The following is a 27,429-nucleotide window of genomic DNA, read 5'->3' as shown; positions in this document are numbered from 1 at the left end:
TGTCTATGTTTTTTATATGTATGTTGATATAAAAAAAGTGGAGATGTACATAATACATAAGTACATTGGTTTCACTCTGTTAAAATGGAATACAGATTTTTTTTTCAAGAATAGCATATTTTTCTCTCAACAGTTCTGAACTTGTTATTATATAGTTCACTGGTTACATGCATAGTTCATTCTGGGTAAATGGACTTGGAAAGGCTGTGAGTTGGCATGAAAGATATCAAGTGCCATGGGGAGTGGCGGGAGGACATGAGTATAAGAACTTGTGGGTGTCACTAGTTAGAGTGCTTCAGATGGCACCGAGTTGTAAAGCAGAGGACATGAGGGTCATGGAAGGATAATGAAAGCATGGGTAAGTCTTTTTGAACTTTGCTTTCAAAAGGTTCCCGAATCCAGACTATATGGTTCACAACTCCACTAAGGGGCTGTGAACCACTAATCATGGGGAAGGTGGCCCACACCATGAAAATTGCAGGAGTGAGGAGATGCTGACCCCCCCCCCCAATGAAACTGACACGGTCAGGGGCCAGCTCCTACCTGCATCCTTATCTCACATAAATGAAAATTTGGGGCATTGAGAATGGAGTTAGGAATCCTAGAAATGGTCTTGACTGCCATTATTAAGTGGCTCTGGAGTCATTCCAGCTTTGCGAACATTTGAGCCCTAACATCAGGGCAAATAGACCGGTGAAGTTTAGAGACATATGTTTATTAGTTTTAGTCCATTATATTAAAAATGCATTCTTTTTACTTACAGATTTTGTTAAAGTATGTCAATTTTCTCAACTTAACACTCAAGATCTACTATTTGAATTATCTCCATGGGTGTGAAACCAGGAAAGGGCAGGTAAAGCTAAAATAAGGCTTCCTTGATAAAGGATTGGAAATTTCTGTGTAAAGTATTGAATATAAGATTTGACATACTTTATAGTTTAAACTTAATAACATACTTATGACAAGTATGAACAATGATAGAACTGTTTTTAATCAATACCTGTAGACAAAAGTTAAGATCATTCCTAAATAATGATTTGTCATTATCATACAAAGAATTTGGGTAAGAATTTCCCTTTATTCTTAATGAAAGTATAAACATGCTGTCAGAGTTTTCTGCTTGCTCAAATACTAGTTATGATTTTTCCACCTTCCATTTTAATCGAGAAGGCAATAGGAGCTGGCAAGCAGAAACAGAAATCCCATGTAGCCACTATCTGCACACAAGTCTCCACAAATGCTGCACTTAGCAAATAGATGGAATCGTCTCTCATGTATTTAATGTTTGGTAATTACACAATGGAAGTAATCTGAACCAAAGAACGATTAAAATGAGTCATCACCGATATCATGAAATGTGTTTCTCTCAGTCTATTTTACACTGCTTTTCTTTTTTAATGCCCAATTTTCATCTCCATTAGCTTCAATGGATTCATTAAAGTGTAGATATAGCTGATTACATCCCTGTTGGTGTTTTTATATATCTACATGAACCATCTACCTAGTTTTACTGCTGCGTTTTTCACATATCCCATAATATTCATTTTCCAAGCAGCAACTAATTTGCTTTTAGAGGTAATTACGGAATCTGTTTTGACAATGATGCTTTGGAGAATATTACATTCCAGTCATCATTTGTGTACAGTGTTTTTGAACTAACTTATTAATTTTCCTAGTGTTGACTTTCAATTGTGAGTTGGCTTTTTACCAGCCAATGAAATCAATCTACCATTATTTGTCTTATCTTGGAAGTCTATTGGATTTTTATTTAACCGTCGCCACTTCAGAGAAAAATCTCGAACACCATCCTTGATAATCTACAGCAATGGCTCTATTGATTTCACATCACATTCTCAAGTTATGAATTTGCCTTCTAAAGGGGGAAGCAAATTTGTACACAATAATCCAACAATAGCCTAATTAAATTTATCTAGAAATTCAAATTATCACTTTGCTTTTGAACCCTATGCCCTAGATCAGATTTTAGCAAATGTTACTTATTGCTTAGATGCTTCCAGATCAATCTGCTGCCTGTGTACCCCTGCCAGCACAATGTTTTAATATGTCAATTCCTTTGTTGCACAAAATGTACCAAATAAAATACATTCAAACATCTTAGTTGTACCATGAGCCATTAGTATGACCAGTGTTTGTTCAAGCTTAGGCACATAATATTTGAAACAATGGCCGCGATTCTCCCAAAAACACTGCATTTCAGGATAATTTCTAGATCCTGATTGTTCTGTCAGCTCTGCTTTTCACTTGAATCTCCACACTCTGTGCACTGCAAAGGTCCCAGTCATGAATCTTATTAAAAACCTGGGCATGGGGGAGTGGGTGCTATTTGTGCCAGAGTTTGACAATTCTGGAGCTCTGCATATACACAGTGGTTGAGATCTCTCAGTCTCCCCATTTGCTGGCCAACTCAATTGCTGGCAAGCCTGGGACCCCCACAGTGCTACACCTCCAGCCCCCACCATGGCCCACCCGCAGTCCACAGCAATTCTCAGGCCAGTCTTGATCTTCCCTGTTGTGGAGCGCCCCAATGTACAGCCAGCCACCCCCCCAGCAATGGTGATCCCCTCACCCCGGCAGATCCTCCCGCCCTCCCTGATCCCCCCGGCAGAGCACCAGCCCACCCCAATTGCTGCCCTCCCTCCATCCCATCCCAGACTGATCCTGTCTGCAGAAGTAGGCAATATAGCCTTCAAGACTCTCTATCCTAGCTACAGGGAACAGTGTCTATGCCTCTAACAATGTTGTCCCCGATTATGACTGCATTTCTCTTTTCTCCCCCCCACTTGAGTGGCTCCCTGTACTACGGAGCTATGATCAGTTCACTCATCCTCTCTACAGTCCCTGATCCCATCCACACAAGGAGCAAAAACCTCAAACCTATTGGACAAGGGCTGGGGCTCCTGCAATTCCTTTACAAAGAACAAAAAGAACAAAGAACAACCCAGCACGGGAAACAGGCCCTTCGGCCCAACGAGCCCGCGCCGCCGCATCACCCTACACCTATTCTACCCTGTGTGTCTACGAATGGAACCCCTAACTTAGCCAGATTCAGGGGAGAATAGGGTCAATTTGGTAAAACCAATCAGCCTAAGAGCACATCTTTGGGGTGTGGGAGGAAACCAGAGCGCCCGGAGGAAACCCACGCAACCACAGGGAGAATGCGCAAACTCCCACAGACACAGGCCCAAATCCATGTATCTGCACAGCTAGCAGTGCTAGTCACCGAGTTGTTGCGGCGCCCGTCTACCGGTCCACGATCAAGCACACACACCGACACGAAGTACTAGGCCACTCCCGGAACTTCCAAGAGCAGCCCACGCACGACCCACCGTGTGCATGCCCCTCGTTTGACATGAGGTGGACCTCCACCTGCGGAATAAAAAGACAAAAATGTTAATCTTACAAGCCTGCTTTTCCGGTGTCTCCCAAGGTTCTAACCTTATTTAATCGCCCCTACCAAAACCCTCCATCCTCGTTTCACTCATGTGTCTATCTAACTGAACCTTAAACGAGTCCAACGTTCCTGCCTCCACCACCCTACTCGGTAGCGCGTTCCACACCCCCACAACTCTCTGCGTAAAGAACCTTCCTCTCACTTCCAAATTATACCTCTCCCCCCTCACCCTTAAATCATGACCTCTCGTGTTTGTACCCAGTCTAGGGAGCAGTCTCTCACTGTTAACTCTATCTATTCCCTTCAGTATCTTATATACCTCTATCATGTCCCCCCTCAATCTCCGTCTTTCCAAGGAGAATAGTCCCAGTTTCTCCAAGCTTTCCTCGTAACCCAGCCCCTCCATGCCAGGCAACATCCTGGTAAACCTCCTCTGCACCCTTTCCAGAGACTCCACGTCCTTCCGGTAGTAAGGTGACCAGAACTGGACGCAGTACTCCAAATGCGGTCTAACCAACGTTCTGTACAACTGAAGCATTAGACAGCAGCTCCTATACTCTATACCCCTTCCTATAAAGGCTAACATTCCATAAGCCTTCCTAACAACCTTCTCCACTTGTGACGCAACTTTCATGGATTTGTGAACCTGCACTCCCAGGTCCCTCTGTATGTCTATACTCCTAATCTGTCTACCTTTTATCACATAGCTCCTCCCTGCATTATTCCTTCCAAAATGCATCACCTCGCATTTGTCAGGATTAAATTCCATCTGCCACCTATCTGCCCAATGCACCAACCTATCTATATCCTGTTGTATCACCTGACAATCCAGTTCAGTACCCGCCAATCCTGCCATCTTGGTGTCATCAGCAAACTTGCTGATCACACCACCTACGCTCTCTTCCAAGTCATTTATGTATACTACAAAGAGGAGAGGTCCCAGTACTGAGCCCTGCAGCACACCACTGGTCACTGGCCTCCAGCCTGACAAGGTACCCTCCACAACTACCCTCTGTCTCCTATTACCCAGCCAGTTCTCAATCCACCTAGCTACCTGGCCTCGTATCCCATGCGCCTTAACCTTTTCTTCCTTTAGGGGCGTCTTTTTGTAGTTTGACTCTATTTGATGCTTGTCTCTCTTCTGCCTTCCAATTTTGCAAGCTACCTTTCTTTCCACAATTACCAGCTAAATAAATAAACAGAAAAATTACCACAGATGCTGGCATTGAAGTCAACCTTTGAAGCCTTAAAAAAATCCTTCAATTTATACACTATCACAATCTGGTTAGGGACCAGTTTCTTTTTTGTTTAAAATAACTGAAGTTTGGAATCCCAGGTACTCACTGGGAACATAAATTTACAAGATTTCACAATTTTAAACAAAGTAAACTGCACCATACGTAGTCAGAAAAGTAAATTGATGTACAAAAATCTCTAACATTCAGAGTTAACATGTGGTACGTATGAATAACAAGCAAATTATGTTCAATTAAACTACACTGCACATTAAAATCATAGAAATCATAGAAATCCTACAGTGCAGAAGGAGGCCATTCAGCCCATTGAGTCTGCACCGACAATCCCATCCAGGCCCTATTCCCATCACCCACATATTTACCCTGTTAATCCCTCTAACCTACACATCCTGGGACACTATGGGGCAATTTAGCATGGCCAATGAACTTAACCCACACATTTTGGATTAATGGCTAATGTGATTAAGAAAGATCCCGGAGATTTCTCAGCACCCGTCTAGATATCAGTGAGTTATACAATCACATTAAAAGTCTATCTATCTTATAAGAGATTTCAGCTCTCTATTTTTAAACAACTAGACACAAAAGTCATTCTGAATCAGACTTCCTCAATTATTGTTCACCATCTGATGGCTCAATCTCCTATCCTGCAACTGCATTCCACATAGTGCTCAAAATTACAGCCCTACCTCTGATTATTGGCACACATTCAACTATTTTGCTGACTATCTTCACTAAACTGGAGTGCCCAAAGTGTCTCCAATTTCCAGTCTCACAGCTGCACCAATTTGCACCAAGCTATAAAGGGCTCCCAGAGATTCTTCTGAACTTTAACGCTCTCCATCACAAAGCAATCATCTTCCACCAATGCCTCCTTAGGACTTTTTCTGAGCCCTAACTGCACAGAACAACTCCCTGGGCATCCCTATGAGCTTCAGAACACACAAGGTCCAAACTGCAATGAATCCCCTCTCCCAGCAAGTGCATAAATGAATTGAAAACCAGTTTCTTAAGCTCCACCAATCTCCATGCTGATGTAGTTTGTTCCTGTTTATCCTCAAACTCACCTGTAAGCCAGTTATCTCTTCTTCGCAATTTCTCCAACGAAGTAATTCCATCTGCAGTTTTATCTTCTGTTCTGACTCTATTAAACTTGGGTAAACTTTTGAACTGCCATTTTCTTTTTAGAGTTCTGGCAATCTCTAAAGCCCAGCATTTTATTTACCTTACCTTCTACAGCTTTAATATTGCTAGACATAAGAATTACTGCTACAAGTTTAACATGAATAATGAACTAGATATGAAACAAAAATGTTGAGTTTAAATGTGAACCACCAACATGGGTATGGGTTGTTGCAATTTTGAAATATCATTGGTATCCAATGAAAAGAGCAGGTGTTTCTTAAACTCCCATTTACCATAGCTACAAAGTCCTTATTATCTGCTTGGTCCCTTGCACCCAGTTATAAGGTGCAGGGAGATAAAAGTTGCCAATGTGTGTACAAAGTTGAGGCTGACTGTTATTACAAGTACAAAATGTTATGGCTGAAAATTGGAGTCAACTTATGTGATGCAATTTATAGTAATGAAAATATCTATCATTATTTCTCCAGGATACACTCAGGAATATGTATACCACAGTTTTGGGATCCATGCTTTAGATGTAAAAACAAGAGATCTGTATGCCTGTCTTAATGACGTTATCTACCTGTGCTGCCATCAGTTTTTATTATTCGTTCATCGGGTGTGAGCATTGCTGGCTAGGCCAGCATTTATTGTCCATTCCTAATTCCCTTGAGAAGTGTCATTTCTTGAATCGCTGCAATCAATCTGGTATAGTTTCACTCACAATACAGTTAGAGAGGGACTTCCAGGTTTTGACCCAGTGGCAGTGAATAGTGGAGATATAGGGGCTGGGATCTTACTGGCTTGGCACGCCAATCGATGGACAGAGCGAGCAGTTAAAATCACATAAGAACTGAGAAATCAGGATCACACCTGATCCCTCGGTTTCCGCAATCTTCCGAGAGCCGGAATTCTGGCGAGGTCAGCCTCTCGACGGAAATGGGCAAGAGGCTGAGTAAGTTATTTAAATGATTTACATTGTTAATTTACATGGCATTAGCGAGCACAGTGCTCCATTGTCCAGGTTCACCTTCCTTTATGGCCTCATTGGGAGAGGTTCTCTCCGGTGAGGAAAACATCTAACCCCCATGAATGGGGAACAGTTGCGTTGGCCTCGTTGGTAGAACTGGAGGCCATTGAGGCTCCCTGGGGAGGCCAAGGGAAAGGGATGAGGACCCTTGGGCAGTATCTTCCTGGCACTGTCAGCTGGCACCTTGGCATTGCCCAACAGGGGCAGACCAATTTGGGGGGGGAGGCTACTGTGCACTCTGCCTGTGATCAGATGGGGGAAAAGGGCCTACTATAATTCCACAGGTGATCAGTGGGGAGGCGGGGTGGGGGGGGGGGGCCTGCTCTGCATCACAATCATTGCAGGAGTGATCACAATCACTCCAGCAAAAACAATCCTAACTTAGTCAATCTCTTCCTCATATAACACTCCTACAGGTACAATTAAATCCACATGCATTTATTTCACAGGTCCTCTTATGGTCTGCAAGCAAAGTATTTGAAGAGCTGACTGATATTGAGCGTCAGTTTCACAAAGCCCTGTATACAGTACGCGCCTTTTTGAACTGTGACAGATACTCAGTTGCACTTCTGGACATGACAAAGGAGAAGGTTTGATATTTTTCTGCATCCGTATTTTAAATATGGAAACATTGACTTTACTGAAATATGTCCAACAAACTTCCTACTCATTTTGTTTTTGTTCTTTCTACTGTAGGAATTTTTTGACCTTTGGCCAGTACAAATGGGTGAGGTACCACCATATGATGGTCCAAGAACACCAGATGGAAGGGTATGCTTTACAATTTATTTTGTGAGTAAATGTTACTGCTTTTGTTTCAATATTTTTATTCTTAAATGCTTTGTTTTCTTTTCTCCACAGGAAATAAACTTCTACAAAATAATTGATTACATTCTTCATGGAAAAGAGGAAATTAAAGTCATCCCGTAAGTTTGTGTTCAATAAAAGATTGAGAAAGTGATACACTTTTCTGAGTTAATGCAACTTATTTGTCGGGTCCACATTTTGGTTCACCAACAAAGAAAGGGAAGAAATGCATTGGGAGAAAGGGGTGTGACTTTGTGGATAATTAGAATGGAATATTATTTAGAATTTTCTTTCAGTTTTTGGCACTGAATTTGCCCACCTAGCAAGCAGAAAGACAATTGCTATGTACAAATACAGAAAGACCTGAATAATATCTAGGCTTGGTCAGACAAGTGGCAAATAACATTCACGCCTCATAAGTTCTAGCAAATCACCCTCTCCAAGAAGAGAGGATCTGTAGCAGTTTAAGAAGGCAGTTCACCACCACCTTCTCATGGGCAACTAGGGATGAGCAATAAATGCTAGTCTAGCCAGCATCACCCAGGTCCCATAAATGATCTTACTAGAATCCAATGAATTTTCCAACCAACGCTTCCTCTATTTCTGCGACCATTTCTTTTGAGACCCGAGGATGCAGACAATCAGATCAAGGGGACTTTCAGTGTTAGGTCATGTTAGTATTCCCATTACCCAAGAGATAGTGGAAGTAATATGGAAGGTATGGGGCATGAATTGGCACGAATGGTATTAAGGCTCATGAAGGGTGGGTGGAGAGTACAGGGGGTATGAGATGTGAGGGATACTTGCCCTATCAACCTTTTAAACAGCTGAGATTAGGCCCCAAAGAACTCAGTTGGGGCCTTCTAACCAGCCCATCTTGGTTCGCCTGTGGTTGTCAATGCTTTACAGCCAAGGTCAGTGGGCCCAGCCGCATTCTGCATCTGCTCTTCCACAGCAAAGGTCACACATTCAGAGAATCATAGAATCCCTACAGTTCAGAAGGAGGCTATTCAGCCCATCGAGCCTGCATTGAGTTTCTGAGAGAATATCTCTTCCAGACCCTGTCCCTTGCCCTATCCCCATTGTGGGGTACATTTTAATCAAGGCAGGCCTGGCAAATGGGAAATTTTCCAATTTGAGCCAAAATCCAGCTTTCAATCATTGTTATTAGTGACTAATTTAATTGTTGCTATGTGGTGCTGTTATACAGAATAGCATGAAATAATAATAGTCAAGTGTGAAATATGCTAAAGTCATCTTCTATATGAGGAAATTACTGCAGATACTGGAATCTGAAACAAAAACAGAAAATGCTGGAAAACGTCAGTAGATCTGACAGCATCTGTGGGGAAAGAATAGAGCCAACATTTCGAGTCAGGGTGACCCTTCGTCAGAACTGGAGACAAGGAAAATCAGATAAGGTTTAAATTGTAAAGATGGAGTGGTGGGGTGCTGTAATTAATAGGAATGGCATAGGCAAAAAGACATTCTGATCTCTTAATGGACACTCTTAGCACCATTCTCAGCCTTTATCATCACAAGATTCCCTTTGTCTTTTTGTCTATGCCACGCTTTTACTTTCAGAGCTTTAGTACTGGGGGATTAGTGAACATTCCAAATAAGCTTTTACAGAGTGGTTATATACTAGACCAATAAACTCGAGTCCTGTCACAATCCCAGCTTGGCCAGTATGGGAATTAATGTAATAAAGCTGTTACTTTATGGACTGGCACTAGGAAAAAGGATTCAAATGCTGCTGAAATGTAACACAAAACTGGTTCATGGATGTCCTTTAGGGAAGGAAACTTAGCATTCCTAATTGGTGTTCTACATGTGATTCCAGCATCTATTTCTACACCACCTTATATCGCCATTGCCTCAGTTCATCATTGAAACCATTATCTTTTGTTACCTCTAGGCCAACCTCCAGTGTTCTACCATCCATAAACTTGAGGTCAACCAAAAGTCTGATTCTTGTATTGCAACTTGCACGAAATCCTAGCACTCCTGTACTCACTAACTGACATTGAAACCTGGTTAAGCAATTTTAAAATTTGCATTCTTGTTTCAAAAACCTTCAAGGCTTCACTCTCCTCTATCCCCAAACTCTCCTCCAGTCCCACAACCCTCAAAGATAGCTGCATTCCCCTAACCCTGGTCTCTTGAACATGTCCGATTTTAATCGCTGGTCCGCTAGTGGCCGCTTCTTCACCTGCCAAAGCAACAGGCTCTGAAATTCCCTCGATAATTCCCTCTGCCTTGCTACCTCTCCTCCCAGCTTCAAGGCACTCCTTTAAAACTTACCTCTTGAACCAAGATTTTAGTCACCAATATCTGCTTATCTGGTCTGGGGTTGGATTTTCCTTTATAATGCTCTTGTTATTGTATGATTAAGAGCGCTAAGCAAACACACAAGATGTTATTGTTCCACATTATCTGATTGACTGTAAAATTTCTGTGTTCCTCAGTTTCAAAGGACATTTTACTTACTTTAAGTAAAAGTGATGTTAATGCCTTGCAATTAATAGGCACATTGCAGGAAATTATCAATTCTCCTTCTTAGTCACACATTCCCCCACTTCTCCCTTTCATCATCAATGTTTTAAGTTTCAGCCTTGGCTCAAACGTAGCATTCTTACTTTTAGTCAGAAAATTGTGGGTTCAATCCCACTCCTGGGAGCTGGTGTGCTTCAGTGCAACAGAGAGAGAGAGAGAGGTGCTGTCCTTCAAGTGAGCTGTTAAAATGAGATTCCAACTACAATCTCGGGTGAAGTAAAAGATCCTATTTTAAGCAAAGAATGAGAGTTCTCCTGCTGTTCTGAATATAATTAATTCTCCGCTAATATCACTAAAACAAATAATCTTGCCACATTTCTATCTGTGATACATGGAGCTTTGTGTGTAAATTAGCTGCCACGTCTGTCTATATTGCAACAGTGACTGGTTGTGAAGCGCTTTGAAATGTCCTGAGGATGTAAAAAGTGTCATATAAATATTCAGTTCTTGGTTTTATTTCATTCCATCCATTTGTCCCTTCACCATTGTCATTATTGTTTTCCATTTCTTCCATTCCTGTCATTTTCATCCTTGAAAATAAAAGAGCAGCCTGGAATATTGCAATATGTTCAAGTCCAGAATGGAAGCAGAATGTTGATCTGTGTTAGTATTTCCTTTCCCCTCTCCCTTCATATCAATCTGTTCCATTGTCCTATGTCTATTACAATATATCTCTCCCTTCCATATCACAGAATTTAGTCTAGGAGGGTGGCTTGCCTATCGGCTAGACAGCCAGCAAGAGCCAAGCCTCCTTTGGGGGAGGCTCATTGTAATATGTCCCAATCATATAATTAGATGGCCTGTAGCAGAACATCCCGGGGTAGAAATCCCATGCCTCACTCCGAGACCTGGCAGAGGCTAGAAGTTCTCATTGCCATCAGTGCCACTGTGGCAGAGGTGGTAGCTGCAGAGAAGGCACCCAGCAGCGACACAAGATCACTGAGGAACACCGACCACATGTGAGTGAGGGCAGGATGTTAGTTACAGATTGGGGGCAAGAGTGATGCAGGATTGGGGTGATCTGATCATTTTTTTCTTACATTTTGGAAGAAAGGGCAGGAGGTGTCTCTCAGCAGTGGCTCAACCCTTCCCAATGCTGGGTTCCTCAATTAAGCACTTGAGTGCCTGAGAAACGTTTGCTTTTGGGCTCCCTGCATGATGACTGCCCAGCCACCGGTAGTGTTGAATACCAACAGAGGCCGGATGAGGCCCCTTTGGCCCTTAAGGATCTCAATTGGCATTGCGGCGGGAAGGCTGTCCATGAGTCTTACCGACTCGGACTTAATCGGGCAGAGGTGGGAAGGCGCCTCTTCAAGCCCAATTAAACGCCCCCCACACCTCCAAACTCACCTTGGAAAAGGGCATTAAATTCATCTCAAAGGTTCAGATTTTGGTTACTTGGAAGTGTGTGTGATGCAAAAATGGAATTTGATGAAATCTGGCAGAAGTTTCATGAGGAAACAATATTAGGGACAATGACTCTTGCCTCCCGATGAGAATAGTTAAGTCAATAATTCGGGAGGAATCATTATTAATTCAACTAACTTAAACTTGTTGCATACCAGAAAATTGGAAGATGACAAATTCAAGTGAGAGTGACAAAATACAATTGAAATAGTTTAAATGTCTTCAGTTTGTGGTAATTGCCATGTTTTCTAGTTGATGAATTAATTCATTCATTTGAACCAAAAGAGTAGCATTTTCAAAATAGTAACAAACGAAGAGAAAAATGAACACAAAACAGTTACATTTGTTCATCAGTTATTTATAATCAAGTCCCTCCTAAGTGAATGGGAATGGAAAGAGGTGAGGACAGGAGGCTGGGCTGTCTTTCTCCCTAGCTTTGTTCCTCCTCCAAATTCTAGGACAAGCAAAGTTGCAAATTAAAGGATGATTTATTTTACTCATTTGTGGAACATGGGTGTCACTGGCTGGCTAGCATCCTTATTTGGGCACTAAATGCTGGCCAGCCCAGGGCCATTGAAAGTCAACCACATAGCTCTGGAATCACATGTAGGCCAGACCCAGATAAAGATGGCGGATGTCCTTCCCTAAAGAACATTAGTGAACCAGATGGGTTTTTTCAACAATCAGTAATGGTTTCATGGTCATCAGTAGATTCTTATTTCCAGATTTTTTTAAAATTGAATTCAAATTCCACCATTTGTTGTAGCAGGATTCAGAAAATTAGCTGAGTTTCTGGGTTAATATCTAGCAATAATACCAATTTGAAATGGGATTTACAGTTTTTGAGGCATTTTCATTATAGATGTGGTCTGTATTTTGTTTTTGTTTCAGGTACTGTGCAATCAGAATTTCTTCTTTTCCTTGTTAAATATTGGACCTATTTGGTATTTACTTGCCTGTAATTAAAAAAAAAACTGCATTTACCATTTCAAGCTAGACCTTCACATCTAATGTAGGTGATTTATTTTCTTCAGGAGCCCGCCAGCAGACCATTGGGCACTAGTTAGTGGATTGCCAACGTACGTTGCAGAAACCAGTCTTGTAAGTGTTTTAATCTGAGAGCAGGTGCGACAGCACTTTGCTGTGTTTTGGCATTACTTAAGTGGAAGTTGTTGTCACAAATCAGTTTGTCCAATACAGGAAAATGAGTTAGGAAATAATTTCTACGTTTCATGTTTTCCCAGATATGCAACATTATGCATGCTGCTGCTGACGAATTCTTTCAGTTTCAGGTAAGAAACAGCAAAGAACAAAAACATGGGTTGGATTTTCTGGAGCCCGCCTGAGCAGGCAAAGTGGTTGGGCAGGCACGGAGAATTGGGCAGGAGGCTGCGTGTCAGTCTCTCGTGGTAGAACTGTAAGCGATTAAGTCAGCGACGGGAAGGCAACAAAACAGGAAATTCACCTATTTGTGGCAGCTCATTGATATGCTTAATTGGTGACTTGCTTGTAATATAAATGCAACATGGTGCAATTTAATGCTGCCTCCTCAATTTAGTGAAACTCACACATGTCTGTCATGCCTTCAGTAACCCAACCAGTGAAAGCTGGTGACTTAAATGTGGCTTCCTTGACACACTGTGAGAACACTTTGAACTCCCAGGAGACTATACCACAGAGCACTGGATTGCCTTGGATAAATTTTCTCTCTGTAAAGTCTAGCTGTGCTGACATGCTGAGCGGCAGAGCCTCAGGCAAGAAATACAGATCCTAGAAGTAGTTGTCCAAAATTCAAAGGAGCAACACATGGATGAGATGTAGAGTGGCCAACCCTTAAAGTGGCAACACAGATCTGAGTCCCTCAGGGGAGGACACTTGGGAGACCATATGCAAGAAAAAGAAGGGGTAGTGGCAACACGGGAGTCATCTGCCTTGTCCTTCTTCATCCTTGAGTGCTGAAGAGGTTGTGCTGACTCGATTGCAATATCTTAAACCTCAGTTGAACCAGTCTACGTCTCTGAATTAAATTGTGAGAGGGAGAGGAATCTTCTCCCTCAACTTTGGAACATCTTTTTTATGCTGGAGCAATAGAAGTTCAGATGCTGGAGATTTAAACCGCAAAGCTTCCTTCCAAAGCCGGCAAGACACTTTCCAAATCTAACAACGCCAGTTGAAATGCACTGCCATTGGAGGTGGTGGAAGCAGGCACATTAGCAATGTTCAAGGTGTATCTTGATAGACACATGAATGGGAGGCGAACAGAGGGATAGAAACTGCGTATCGGCGCAGGCTTGATAGGCCAAAACGCCTGTTTCTATGCTGTATTGTTCTTTGCTCTTTGCACAAGCATTAGGGGATTCCCAATGTCAGAGCTGCTGCCATGTAATCCACTGGCAAGCCCATGTCAACCATATTCATGAACTTGCCACCATGCATTCAACATTCAGATGACCACCAGGGAGCTGTGCCAGATCCCAATTGACTTCCAGCCTGCCAGCGGGTGACGTGACAAATATAGACATATTTGTGCCAAGATGGATGGATAGATCGGAAATGAAAATACAGTTTCTCATACATTATTATTACATGATGGTATTAGCCACAAATTCTTATGTCTCTTTTAATCAAATTCTGTAATGTTCACAGAAAGAGCCACTTGATGCTTTGGGATGGACAATTAAGAATGTGCTGTCGATGCCAATAGTAAACAAGAAAGAGGAAATTGTTGGAGTTGCCACCTTTTATAACAGGAAGGATGGGAAGCCATTTGATGAAATGGATGAAACTCTGATGGAAGTAAGGTTCAATTAGGTATCTTTTAGAATCCCAATCTAAACCACAGAAAGTTACGTACTGACCACTCCTTATCTTTTTCAGGCCTTGACACAGTTCCTCGGGTGGTCCGTTTTGAACACAGATACATATGACAAAATGAACAAACTTGAAAATAGGAAAGACATTGCCCAAGACATGGTGCACTATCATGTTAAATGCTCTAAAGATGAAATACAAGACATTCTGGTATGTTGGAGCAATTTTGAAGAACTTTGCTTAGTAACATTATGTGATATTGAAATTAAATTTCCTTCAATTTCATTGTTCTGAAAATAAGTACAATTACATTTATCAGAAAACGAGAGAAATCTATGATAGAGAACCAGATGACTGTGAGGAAGAAGACCTTCAAGAAATATTGGTGAGTAGACCAAGTTGAAGTCAAGATTGTACAACAATTTCGTATTTTTGTTACACTTTAAGATGTCATGAATACAGATATATATTTTATATATACTGCAATGACAAAATAAGAAGACTGAACAAAATACTCAGAGCAAAAATTCAGCTATAAAACTGATTGCAATAATTATTAAAAATAATGGACTGAGAAGATTATTTGTACTTTATTTCTTAAAAAGGCATTTTCTCCCTACCCTTTATGAGAAATCACCCATTGCCACAGCCAGTCCCATACAACGATGCAAAGTTTGAATTGTCTGGGACTGCATTTTGTCTACCAAGACAGCTAGCTCGAGTGGGGTAATTTCCTGACTTGCAGGACTTGCCTCACAGTTATACAGGCCTTAGCCAAGGGCATGTCTGTCCACTCCACGGATTCATGACACTCACACTAGAGTGTGAGACCCTGGCTCAAAATGAGATCTGTTTGATTTCAGCACTAGGTTCAAATGGCTCTGTTGATTTTGGGTTTCCTTCCTGTGTAATTCTCACTCTTCCTCCTTTTCCCTGTGAAAAACTTGGATCTTTTGTAAAGGGGGGTGGTTGTCCTGCAATCGGGTCCCCTGCCTGCCACTTTTAAAAATCCACAGGATCATTCTGACTTCGCAAAAATCGAGCCCCTACTCTCATACCTCACCAGTCTTCTTGCAAATTTGCCACTTGAAGGTTTACGTGAGAGTTTGAAGAGACTTGTCCCTCAGATTGCACCATTCCAACCCTCTTTCTAACCCCCTCCACCCCAGTTTTTCTTATCAAGCAATGCATACCTGGAACTTTGCACATTCCCCTTACAATTTTGGTATTAGATCAACAAAGATCTGTCATCCCTCCTTGGTTTCCACAGAAGTATTAATAAAGAGGCCAGGATAGAAGCTAGTCGAAAGTCCACTCCATTTTCTATTATTGTTCACCTGTTTATTCTATGTTTATTTTTAAGCTCGAAGAACTTCCAGATGCTGTGGAAGCAGAACTCTATGAATTTCACTTTTGTGATTTTGAGTGGTCCCCATTAGACCTTGTGAAATGTGGAATACAGATGTATTATGAGCTTGGTGTTGTTGATAAGTTCCACATACCACAAGCGGTGAGTAATATTTTATGCCTATACTGCATATCAATTGAAGGTAATAATGAAAAAGAGTAGTAGCTTGCTGCTTAATAAGCACTTTATGGATTTTGTTTGATGTGGAAACAGTCAATGATTTCTGTAAGAATGTGGGTTTAAGCAGTTTATAATTCTAACTTCCCACTTCAACATTGGGTGGGAGCTTCCTTTCTTAGCAGATGCCCATCTCACTGCCTGCAGGATGGGGCAGCCATGAGGAGAGGTGGGCCATAGGAATCAGCAACCAGAGGGAAGATGATGTCACAACCTCCTCACCCCACCACTAGCTGGAATGCACAGTTTGCCAATCATGCAAGTCACATGTTGGCTGGTCCACCAGGGGCTCAGAGGATTTCAATCATTAATCAAAGGCTGTTAATCAACCACTTAAGGACCTCAAGTGGACAGCCGACCATGAGTTTCCCTCCCCAGAGCTTACTTCCAGAGGAGGCAGGAAGGCATTGGATATCAGTCCTGATGTCAACCCACCAAATTCTCAGGCCCCACCCCCCCCCACCCCCCTACCTCGCCTTCTTCACCCCCACCGCTACCCCCCCCGCCCCGCCCCAACCCCCCTTCCTCACCTGCTGCAGAGGCAGAAGTTTCCAACCATTATAGTCAAAACATTATCATTTTAAAAAAATCTTTCAATCTGAGAAAAGAATGGGTGAGCTTTAGCATTGGCTGTTCTCCAGTTAATATCATTGGATATTGAGATTGGTTGGAGAACCCAATAACTGTCTAGATTAGTGATGTAGAAAAAGCATCAAAATATCTGCAGATAGAGGTTATGGCAATGGCTTTGTATACTTCAAATGTTGTGGTAATAAAATGTGATTTTTTAATCTCTCCAAACATTTTCTAGCATGTTTAATTATGGATTTGGGTTTTCCTTTTTTTATTCTGAACCTTAAATTGGGAAAGGTTTCAAGGAAAACAACAGGGAAACCAAACAATGAGGCCTATTGCTGTACAGGTGGTCCTGTATCTGTACCACCTAGATTTTCCTGGGGCTAACTGGTGAGAAATGGTTGGAAACCAACCATGACTACATATTGGCCCCCTCAGGAAACTTAGCCAGAATTGAGATACAGTTAGTAGAGGATAGGCAGAGGTCATGTCAAGACACAGGGAGAAACAACTTACACAATTTGAAGGGGACTGCTAGCTTTGTTTGAGTTTTATCAGCTTGTAATAAGTTTCCAATTATTTGAAGTGTTTTTTTCAATGCCTATTTGTTTATTTGTACATGATTAGGAGGTGCTAAGAGAATTAAATTTTTCTTTAATGGAACTTGCACTGTCTGTGTTTTGACAGTTCATGAGAATAAGTAGGATAATATTGTTCAAAGAGATTTTCATATTTTGTTTCTTAAAAAATTCATGGACATTTCAAAATCTTGCCATTGTTATTTTATGGCTCATTGGTTCTGTACAGGTTAATGGCTCCTCTGAGGAGCTATAAACTGCATCTGAAAAAGCCAGGATGACTCCATTAAATGTGCAGAAGCCTGATGTATCCCAGAATAGAGCCAACAACACTGAAAATGCTACGTGTGCGCTCACTACCTGCATCCTTACCACCACCAGTGAAAATTGCTGGAAATGGGAAGGGAGGTAGGAATCCTGGACTTGTATCCTGCCCACTTTTTTTAAAGCCCTTCTATCTTTGTTCTGATGCAGATGGAGGCAATGAAAATCTGGCCTGTAATCACTGTTCTAATGTGAGGGCTGCTTTAGAAAAACACAATTCAATAGGAAGTAACTTGGTTGTTTTGGACAAATGATCACAAATAATGGCAAACATTACCGAGCTGATGTGAGTTTGGAGATCAACTTATCTCAAAAACATTTTATTACAAATAAAGTGTTGATAAAATCTTCTGCCACACTACAGGTGTTGGTCCGCTTCATGTATTCTCTGAGTAAAGGATACAGAAAAATCACCTATCACAACTGGCGGCACGGGTTCAATGTTGGGCACACCATGTTTACACTGCTCACGGTAAGAATTTGCTTTGTTGCTTTTCCAGATGAAATCAGTTGTAGTATCACACAGTGGTTACGACACAGAACGAGGACATTTGACCCTTTTGTATCTGTAAAACTTTCTGAAAGATGAGAACCCAGAGGAAACTCACACAGACATGGGGTGAAAGTGCAAATTCCATATGGACAGTGAACCTAGGCCGGACTAGAACCTGGGACCCAGCCTCTGTGAGGCAGCAGTGCTAGCCACCGTGCCACCCAAAACTTTTCCCCAAAGTTGTCCTCGCCTCCTTCAAGTTGTCATATTTCCAGAGGCCTGGGAAACCTGTTGAACCATGGTTAAATCTGTAAAACAGGGGGTGTCCAGCCTACTTAAAAGCCAACTCACCTCCTGAATGTAATTTAGCTGCCTACCCCTTGACCCACATCTGTTAAATGGAACATGAGCATGGTTTAATGTCCTATTATGCATAGTCAGCACAAAATTACATTTACAACCCATGCTAGAATGGTGTAACATTTCCTGATACTCTTTTATTGGCTACTCAGTGAATCATATGTTGGAGCCAACATCCCACTGCCATCCCTGGGGACATCCTAACCCAGTAAGAAGTCTGACAACACCAGGTTTAAGTCCAACCGATTTATTTGATAGTAAACTCGCAAGCTTTCGGGGTTTGCCCCTTCGTCAGGCGAAGTTTACTATCAAATAAATCGGTTGGACTTAAACCTGGTGTTGTCAGACTTCTTATTGTGTTTACCCCAGTCCAACGCCAGCATCTCCACACCACGTCCTAACCCACCAGAAATCTGCATGGATCTGGGGTCAAGAGTTTGGATGGATGTTGGCAGATGAGTTGGAGAGACAGTACCTGAAGAGAGGGAAGTGTTAACAATATTTACTAATACAGGATCCAGAAGGAGATGTTGATTAACAGTTTGGTAAGAAATAGGATAGAGGGAGCAAGAGGTTGACCTCATGAATCAACCACATCTGGCCATGAATGGTGATGGACAATTAAACATCAGTTGGGAGGAAGAAGCTCCTTGAACACGCCTACACTCAATGATGGTGGAATATACATGCTAATGCAAATAACAAGGCTGAATCATTTGGAACCATTTTCAGACTGAAGTGTCAAGTGGATGATCCATCTTGGCTTCCTCCTCGCTGGCATCCCAGAAACCTACCTTCATCAATTTTAAGTGACAGCTCAGCAAACAGTATAAGCAAAGGCAATGGGCTCCGTTAACATTCTGGCCCCAGAGCTATGGGCTAGTGCTCCAGAACTGGCCATGCCTCTTGCCAAGCTGCTGCATTATGGCTATGAAACTGGCATCTACCATCCGAGTCACACACAAACATAACTATATTGTCATGCCTTTGTTTTCCCTGGGTCAAAAGCCCGGAGCTCCCTTTTCAAAATAGTGTTGTGGGTGTACCTGCACCACATATATCTGCAGCAGTTCAAGAGGCAACTCACCACAATCTTATTGAGAGGAATTAAGGATGTAGGGACGTGAGCTGGCCATTCAGCCTATTGAGCTATTCCACCATTCAGTTAGATCATGGCTGATCATCTACTTCAATATAATTTTTCTGCATGATCCCCAAAACCCTCAATGTCCTGAGTATCCAAAAATCTATTGATTTCTGATGGAACATGCTCAATGTTTGAGCTCCTATAGCCTACTGGGGTAGAGAATCCAAAGATTCACCACCCTCTGAGCAATAAGTGCTGGTTTTATCAGCATTATCCACGTCCCATAATTGAATAAAGAGAAATGAATATGCTGGTACGCAAACAAGCACCCATTTAAAACCGCTGGGAAGGATCTTGATTGCAAAGCATTTTCACTTTCAGCTAAATTTTCCTTAAATATGTATCAGTGGTGGTGATGCAGATGCTACCTAGTGCAATCTTTTATTAGTATTGTTTGGTTGTTATGAAAAAAATTCATGGGAGCGATTCTCCCAGATGGCTGCAGAGCTATAGTAGTGTAATGGGCTGGAAGACATTAGCAGAGGCCATTTCGTGGGCTTCCTGCTGGGTCACGGCCTCCACAATTCCCCTAGTCCAGGATATTTAGCATCATCAGCTCTGTACTGGAAATTGGCACAGAGCTGATTTTAATACTTAAATTTACATTCCATTAGCATGCCTGGGATTGAAGTCTCTGGGCCTGCTTGAATCCAGCCCCCCTCCACCCCTGCCAAGAGTGGTCCACTTCAATGGGGTTTGCTACTGCTCCCATGAACGGGGAACAGGCGATCCAACCCCACTGGAATCGGACCCAGGTTCCTGGTGCTGTGAGGCAGCAGTACTAACCACTGTGCCACTGTGCCGCCCCTACCTCTATAATCTCTTTGGTCCAGAATGGGAAGCAATCAAGCTGTGATACCTTATTCCTTCCGGTAGTAAGTTCTAGACTTTTAAAAAGTATTATTTTTCTTTTCCTTCCTTGTCTCTTTTCTTTCTCTCTCTCTCTCTTCATCCAATCTTTCTTCCCCTGTCTTAGTTTCTGTTTCTGACTTTAGTTCAGTACATTTCCCTCTGCATTCTGTTGCTTTCATTATTCTTCAATATCTGGGGAAGAAACTGTTGGTCCATTCATTCACCAAATTAATAGGTGCTCTGTTGTCTTTGCAATACATTTTTCTGAGCTGAAGTGTGAGGGGAAAGAAATCTTACTAATGGGGCAAGACCTGAGCTGTCCTGTGCCAAAGAATTCTGGACCATTAACACTATCCTGTGAACTTCTTTTTAGACTGGAAATCTAAAGCGCTACTATACAGATCTGGAGGCTTTAGCCATGGTGACAGCTGCATTTTGCCATGACATTGATCATAGAGGGACAAACAACCTCTATCAAATGAAGTGAGTGACCATTACTAAAAGCAGTTGTCATGCGTTGTCGCACTTATTTTGACCACGATACTATTTTAAGAAACAGTCTTGTTGATAACATTCCATGAATCCAATAGGTCACAGGATCCATTGGCAAAACTTCATGGCTCATCCATTATGGAACGCCATCACTTGGAGTTCAGCAAAACCCTGCTCGAAGATGAGGTATGTCACAACTATGTCCATCTTCGGAAAATGAACAGAAAGGCAGGAAGTTGCGAAGAAGAAGATTGTGATCCTAACAAATAAGTTGAATATGTTTTACAGATTTAAGATACTGTATGCATATTAAATGATTAGTATATCAAAACAGTAGAAAAAGCGATCGAAGGGTAAGATTACATTTGATTTTACAAATGGTGAGAACATGAATTGATGAAGACTTTAGGTGGCTGTTATTTCAATGGCTATTTTCATTAACAGTTTCAATACTTATCGGGGCATGCACAAAAATAGAAGGAAAGTCTTATTACGTTTGCTTATAATTATACCATCAGTGTAAGCTATTTCACACTTGATGCATTCAGAACACCACACATTTTCATGAGGAGATGCTGGCGTTAGACTGAGGTGGGCACAGTTAAAGTTTCACCAGGTTAAAGTCCAATAGGTTTATTTGGAATCACATGCTTTTGGAGCACTGTTCCTTCATCAGTGAGTCACTTGGTAAACTGATGAAAGAGCAGTGCTCCAAAAGCTCGTGATACCAAATAAACCTATTGGATTTTAACCTGGTGTAGTGAAACTTCTTACTGTGCCCACACATTTTAGCATCAAAGCCACGTCATTTTCACTGCCTTTGTGCTAAGCTGAATTTTGGAATCTTTGATGTAAGCAAGACTACCTGAAAGCTATGATTGTGTATTGGCTAAAGTAACAGCCCTCCTCTGTTCTTTCTCCACTTTCTGTTGAGACTGGGGTGGTGAATTTTCACAGTAACTTCAGTTTAATGTAAGCCTACTTATGACACTAATAAATAATAACAAATCCCCTTGCCAGCTCAGCAGAGTTCTCCTTCAAGCCATACACTGACCTATTTGGTACTATATCACTGTTCCTTCACTGTTGCTGGAACAAACTCCAAGAACTTATTTCTTAACTGGATTTCACTACACCAGATGAACTGCAGCAGTTCACCACCATCACCTTCGAGGGCAATTAGGGTTGGGAAATAAGTGCTGGCATTGTTAGTGATACCCGCATAGAACATAGAACATAGAACACTATGGCACAAACAGGCCCTTCGGCCTTCAAGTTGCACCGATCATATCCCTACCTACCAGGCCTATCTATAACCCTCAATCCCATTAAATCCCATGTACTCATCCAGAAGTCTCTTAAAAGACCCCAACGAGTTCGCCTCCACCACCACTGACGGCAGCCGATTCCACTCACTCACCACCCTCTGAGTGAAAAACGTACCCCTGACATCTCCTCTGTACCTACTCTCCAGCATCTTAAATCTGTGTCCTCTCATAGCCACTATTTCAGCCCTGGGAAATAGCCTCTGAGAATCCACCCTATCTATACCTCTCAACATCTTACAAACCTCTATCAGGTCACCTCTCATCTTTCGTCTCTCCAGGGAGAAAAGACCAAGCTCCCTCAACCTACCCTCATAAGGCATGCCACCCAATCCAGGCAACATCCTTGTAAATCTCCTCTGCACCCTTTCAATAGCTTCCGCATCCTTCTTGTAGTGAGGCGACCAGAACTGCACACAGTACTCTAAGTGGGGTTTGACAAGGGTCTTATAAAGTTGCAGCATTATCTCCCGACTCCTAAACTCAATCCCTCAATTAATGAAGTTTAGTACACCATACGCCTTCTTGACCACATGTCTGATGAAAGAATTAAGAAAAGTAGGAATCTCTTGGGGTTGTTTTTTATTTTTGCCCAGAAAAAACATTGGCCAGAACTCTACCACCTCGCCCACCATGGAATCTCCATTGACTTTGGGTGGGAATTTCTGGTCTCGCCCGACTGAGGCCATAAAATCAGGTCCATTAACTTACTTTATCATTGCCATGCCAGTCATCATCACCTAAGCAAAGATGTCAGAAACAAATAAGTGCACCTTTATATGATTCTAACCTCCATCACTAACATAGCAATGCACATTTACTCCAGATTTACTTACAGAAACCTTTTAGTTTCTAACTTCCGACAATCTTAATTTCAATAACCCATGTAGTTGAACCTGCCTAAACAGTATAATAGTCTTCATTGTTTCCATATCCACTAGCTGACCCTGAAGATCAATGTTTGAGGGATTCCTTCTTCTTTTGCCTCCTACGAAATATGACCTGCACTAAGGAGTGAGCATTGGTTCAATTGTAGTACTTTGACTTCAGAGTCAGGAAGTTAGTGGTATCATGCATAATTCTAGATATTTGTGTCTGAGCCCATCAGTTGCATTCCAGTAAAAGAAACGCAAGTCCTGCTTCTGCATAATCTCACTTTATTTTATGTTTCAACTCCACATACACACCCAACTTCCAATGCCACCTGTAACCCCTTTATATTTTCCAATGAGTATGATTAAATAATTAGCATACCAATTAGTCTAACGTGGAAGGTAGTAGTTAACCCATTCCTAACAACTTGGACACATCATTTAGGCTGACACCGCCATGTAATAAAGTTTATTTATGAGTGTCACAAGTAGACTTACATTAACATTGCAATGAAGTTATTGTGAAAATCCCCTAGTGGCCACACATCATACCTGTCAGGTGCACTGAAACAGAATTTAGCATGGTCAATGCACCTAACCAGCATGTATTTCAGACTGCAGGAGGAAACTGGAGCATCTGGAGGAAAGTCATGCAGACATGGGGAAAACATACAAACACCACACAGACAGTGACCCAAGCTGGGAATCGAACCCAAATCTCTGGCACTGTGAGGCAGCAGTGCTCATCACTGTGCCACAGTGCTGCCACTGAGGGTGTGTTGTAGTGTCAGATTTTTTTTGTCAGGACTTTCTGATAAGTTAGCAAACAAAGACTCCATCTACCCTCTGTAGTGGATGCAAAAAAAAATCCCACCATAATGTAATTGTTCAATTATAGGCTAATTTACTTCTCAACCTAAACTATTTCAACAGATCACTTGGCCCTTCATCACATTGTTATTTGTGGAACTTTGCAGTGCAGAAATTGATTAGCATGTTTCCTTAGATTACAATAGTGATTACACTTCAAAAGCATTACTGGGCTGTAATGAATGTCAGGTATTGCATACAGCAGGCACCCATTTAATTACAACACCCATTATGAAATTCTATCTTTTTGACTTTAGCAGGATTGATATATTAGTTTCATTATTGTTGTTATGGCACTGGAAGAGTTTAAGGAAGAATAATGGAATGATTGATGTTGGAAATGATAATATTGATCATTTCAGTTCCAGTTCAATAAAAAAAACTGATGTGTTCAAATTAGCTATCCATTTTATACACCATTTGATTTTATTTCTCACAATGGAAAGTGAGGTAGGAAAGAATGCAAAATATTCAGTCAATGTTTACTATTTTGAGAACTAAATTAAAATAAACATCACCATCATTAATTAAGTGCTAGTGATCAGTTGGCGTAACCTGGGCACAATTTTAGGTAATCTTTTGTTACATCTCATCCAGGAATGTTAAATGTTGGCCACAAAACTCAGTAGGTATGCAGCACTGATATCTTTCAGCTTGATAAACAAACTATTTATCTTTAGAAAGTACATAATTATAAGGACATGGTTCTTTGTAACACCAATTCACAGCCTGATTGATTGTCAGGACAGATGTTTAATCATCTACCTGGAACTATATCCGATTCTGTCATGTTATGAGGGGAGGTGGTCACCAGAGAGTAGATACTTTTTATTGGAGGGTAAGAAAAATCAAGGGCTGCAGCTCACCAAGGTGAACCTGCAAAATGGTTTAAGACAGTCTTTTATTGATAGTATAATAAAAGCAAAATACTGGAAATCTGAAATAAATACAGAATATACTGGATAAACTCAACTCTCAGCATCTGTGGAGATGAACAGAACTAACTAAAGTCTTAATGACACTTCTACAGAACAGCAGTAAAGTAGAAATATAAAGAATTTTATAGTTGGAAAGGGGGCAGAGAAGGTGAAGCAGAATAGAAGAATAGGCATAGGCTGTATTTACTGCTCCCAATGTGATCTCCTCTACACTGAGGAGACCAAAGTGGGCGATAGCTTTGCATAACACATTTGCTCTGTCCACAAGCATGACCCCCAAAGTCCGATTGTGTGCCATTTCTACTCAGCATTTTCTTGTCATGCCCACATGTCCATCTCAGGCCTGTTGCAATGTTTCAATGAAGCCCAATGCAAACTTAAAGAACAAAACCTCATCTTCCGATTAGCATGTTACAGCCTTCAACAATTTTAGGCAGTAAATTTCCCTCTACATCTTAACTTCCCCTCCCATTTTTGTAGTTTATTGTTAGTTATTTTTCAGTTCCCTGGCCTGCCCCAGTTGAACTCTACCTCTCCTTCATACAGTCACCCATCCTTTGCCGTTTAGTTGCTCCCATTAACACATTCTGCTATCTCATGTTTTGCCACTATTATCACTCGTCAACACTTAGTGGCATCATTAACATTCTCTTTCACCTTATGTCCATCTCTCTCGCCATGATGGAAGCCTGTTCTTCTCTTCTCCACATCCTCCATCCCTTTCCAACTATAAAATTCTTTACTTTTTCTACCTTTCTTCAGTTCTATAGGAGGGTCATTCAGACTCAAAATGTTGGCTTGAATTTTACTAATCCACCCACCGCAGGAATCAGAACAGGTGAGGGGCAGAAAATGGGAACGTCCATTGACCTCGGTTGGGATTTTGGGATGAGCAAAGCTGTAAGATCTCACCTGCTAACTCTGATTCCCTTCACAGATGCTGCCAGACCTGCTGAGTTTATCCAGCATTTTCTGTTTTCATTAATAGTATGTTACCACGGCTAAGGAGACAAAGAAGAAGGGCATCATTTAATTGAGTACATGGAGTACATGTAAATAATGATTGCTAGGATATGGGGTTTTAGTAAACAGGGGCAGGCATATGTAATGCTGAGTTCTGTAAATAAACTTGTTATCAAGGCAAAGGAAAGGCCGCTTGGTTTTATATTTCACCACCTGGTTCAGGATCCAATTAACAGGTTTCTTTGAAGCACAGTGTTCAGGGCTGTTACAACAGTTTTCTTGTTGTATTTAAAAACCATCGTTCCCCTCAAGTAGCCACACAAAGTAATGGAGTGGTTTCAAGATGATTTTAATCAACTATAGCTAGCTACAGGACCTTGAAAGTCCATTTAGGGTGAAAAATTTGGAAATACAAAGGCAATTAAAGACTCAGCTTTGATTACAAATAATTAGCACATCCTAATAACTATGCCTGATGGGCAGTGCCTAAGTGTCCTCTGGGCATTGGCACTTTGCCCCTTGGATGCCCATGCCCAGGGGACACCATCTCCCCCCACTGCTTGATCCCCTGTGAGACCCCAGTTGCATGCCCTCACTCTGGCGAAGTTGTCCCGATAGTTCCCCAAAAGTGATGACCTACTGTAAACCCCGCTAAAGTGAAGTAGTCTAGTGGGTTGGGAGAAGATAGCAGACCCAGAGAATTCAGTCTCAGGCCTGTCAATCACATTAAAATGATATTAAAAATAGATGTAAACTATTTACTTGGTGTTCCCGCTGGTTTCCAGCGCAGATTTGATGGCTCTGTGAAATGTGCGCGTGGCAGGAACACATACACGAACCCCATGCATGCCCAGACACAAGATTCTCCCACCACATGTTGTTAGAAAACTAAAGCAGCAGGTTGGGACAATCACCTCCATGTGACGATTATAATGAAGAATTTCACGAAAAAATGAAGGTAGATTAGAATGAATGTTGAAAATTGTTAATACTTTACTCAAAGATATTTTCCTTCTCTTGTTTTTTATTCTAATGTAGATAGTGCTGATTTTAGACTGATTCATTTTTTCCTAGTGGGTGTTATTTGATTTCTTTTGAAACAGGATTTAAATATCTACCAAAATCTCAACAGAAGACAGTATGAACATGTATTCCACCTGATGGACATTGCCATCATTGCTACAGATTTGGCACTTTATTTCAAGTATGTTTTTCAAATACCTTAAACACAGATTGGAGTTTTACCTAATTTTTATTAAATATAAGCCAATAAAAGTTTGCAGTTAACTGATTATTATACAACTGGTGCATCCTATTATTATTTCTATTTCATGACAGGAAAAGAACAATGTTTCAAAAGATAGTGGACCTGTCAGAAACATATGAAAATGATGAAGAATGGGTGCAGTTTATGATACTGGAAACAACCAGGAAAGAAATTATCATGCAAGTACACTTCCAATTATTTTAATGGAATCTCTTTGAAATTCACGTGTGCAATTGGATTTTACAATGTGCTGCAGAAACTTAACTTTATCTTGTAAAATCATAATGTTTTTTAGCTTGAGAATGTTCATTTCGACATTATTTATGCTATGATTCTATCCAAGATGCTTGCTGCAGCTCTGATACCACAGTTACTTGTAAAGG

The 27,429-nt window shown here is 41.4% G+C and overlaps 1 protein-coding gene across 1 annotated transcript in view; it reads left to right on the top strand.

Annotated features, from left to right (window-relative positions):
* The window catches only part of pde6a (phosphodiesterase 6A, cGMP-specific, rod, alpha), a 53,910-nt gene that overhangs the window by 9,713 nt on the left and 16,768 nt on the right, over positions 1 to 27,429 (top strand). Inside the window, exons 3-17 of the mRNA XM_080201631.1 lie at positions 764 to 853; positions 7,273 to 7,413; positions 7,520 to 7,594; positions 7,685 to 7,749; positions 12,628 to 12,694; positions 12,838 to 12,885; positions 14,240 to 14,389; positions 14,471 to 14,614; positions 14,724 to 14,789; positions 15,768 to 15,914; positions 17,832 to 17,939; positions 20,693 to 20,802; positions 20,910 to 20,997; positions 26,883 to 26,983; positions 27,118 to 27,225. Of these exons, the coding sequence (XP_080057757.1) occupies positions 764 to 853; positions 7,273 to 7,413; positions 7,520 to 7,594; positions 7,685 to 7,749; positions 12,628 to 12,694; positions 12,838 to 12,885; positions 14,240 to 14,389; positions 14,471 to 14,614; positions 14,724 to 14,789; positions 15,768 to 15,914; positions 17,832 to 17,939; positions 20,693 to 20,802; positions 20,910 to 20,997; positions 26,883 to 26,983; positions 27,118 to 27,225 (1,508 nt within the window). The remainder of the gene's footprint in view (positions 1 to 763; positions 854 to 7,272; positions 7,414 to 7,519; positions 7,595 to 7,684; positions 7,750 to 12,627; positions 12,695 to 12,837; positions 12,886 to 14,239; positions 14,390 to 14,470; positions 14,615 to 14,723; positions 14,790 to 15,767; positions 15,915 to 17,831; positions 17,940 to 20,692; positions 20,803 to 20,909; positions 20,998 to 26,882; positions 26,984 to 27,117; positions 27,226 to 27,429) is intronic.

Source organism: Carcharhinus amblyrhynchos, chromosome 13 (assembly GCF_965287045.1).
Source record: "Carcharhinus amblyrhynchos chromosome 13, sCarAmb.v2.hapA, whole genome shotgun sequence".
In the NCBI taxonomy this organism is placed as follows: domain Eukaryota; kingdom Metazoa; phylum Chordata; class Chondrichthyes; order Carcharhiniformes; family Carcharhinidae; genus Carcharhinus; species Carcharhinus amblyrhynchos.
This window is presented reverse-complemented; position numbering and strand designations above follow the sequence as displayed.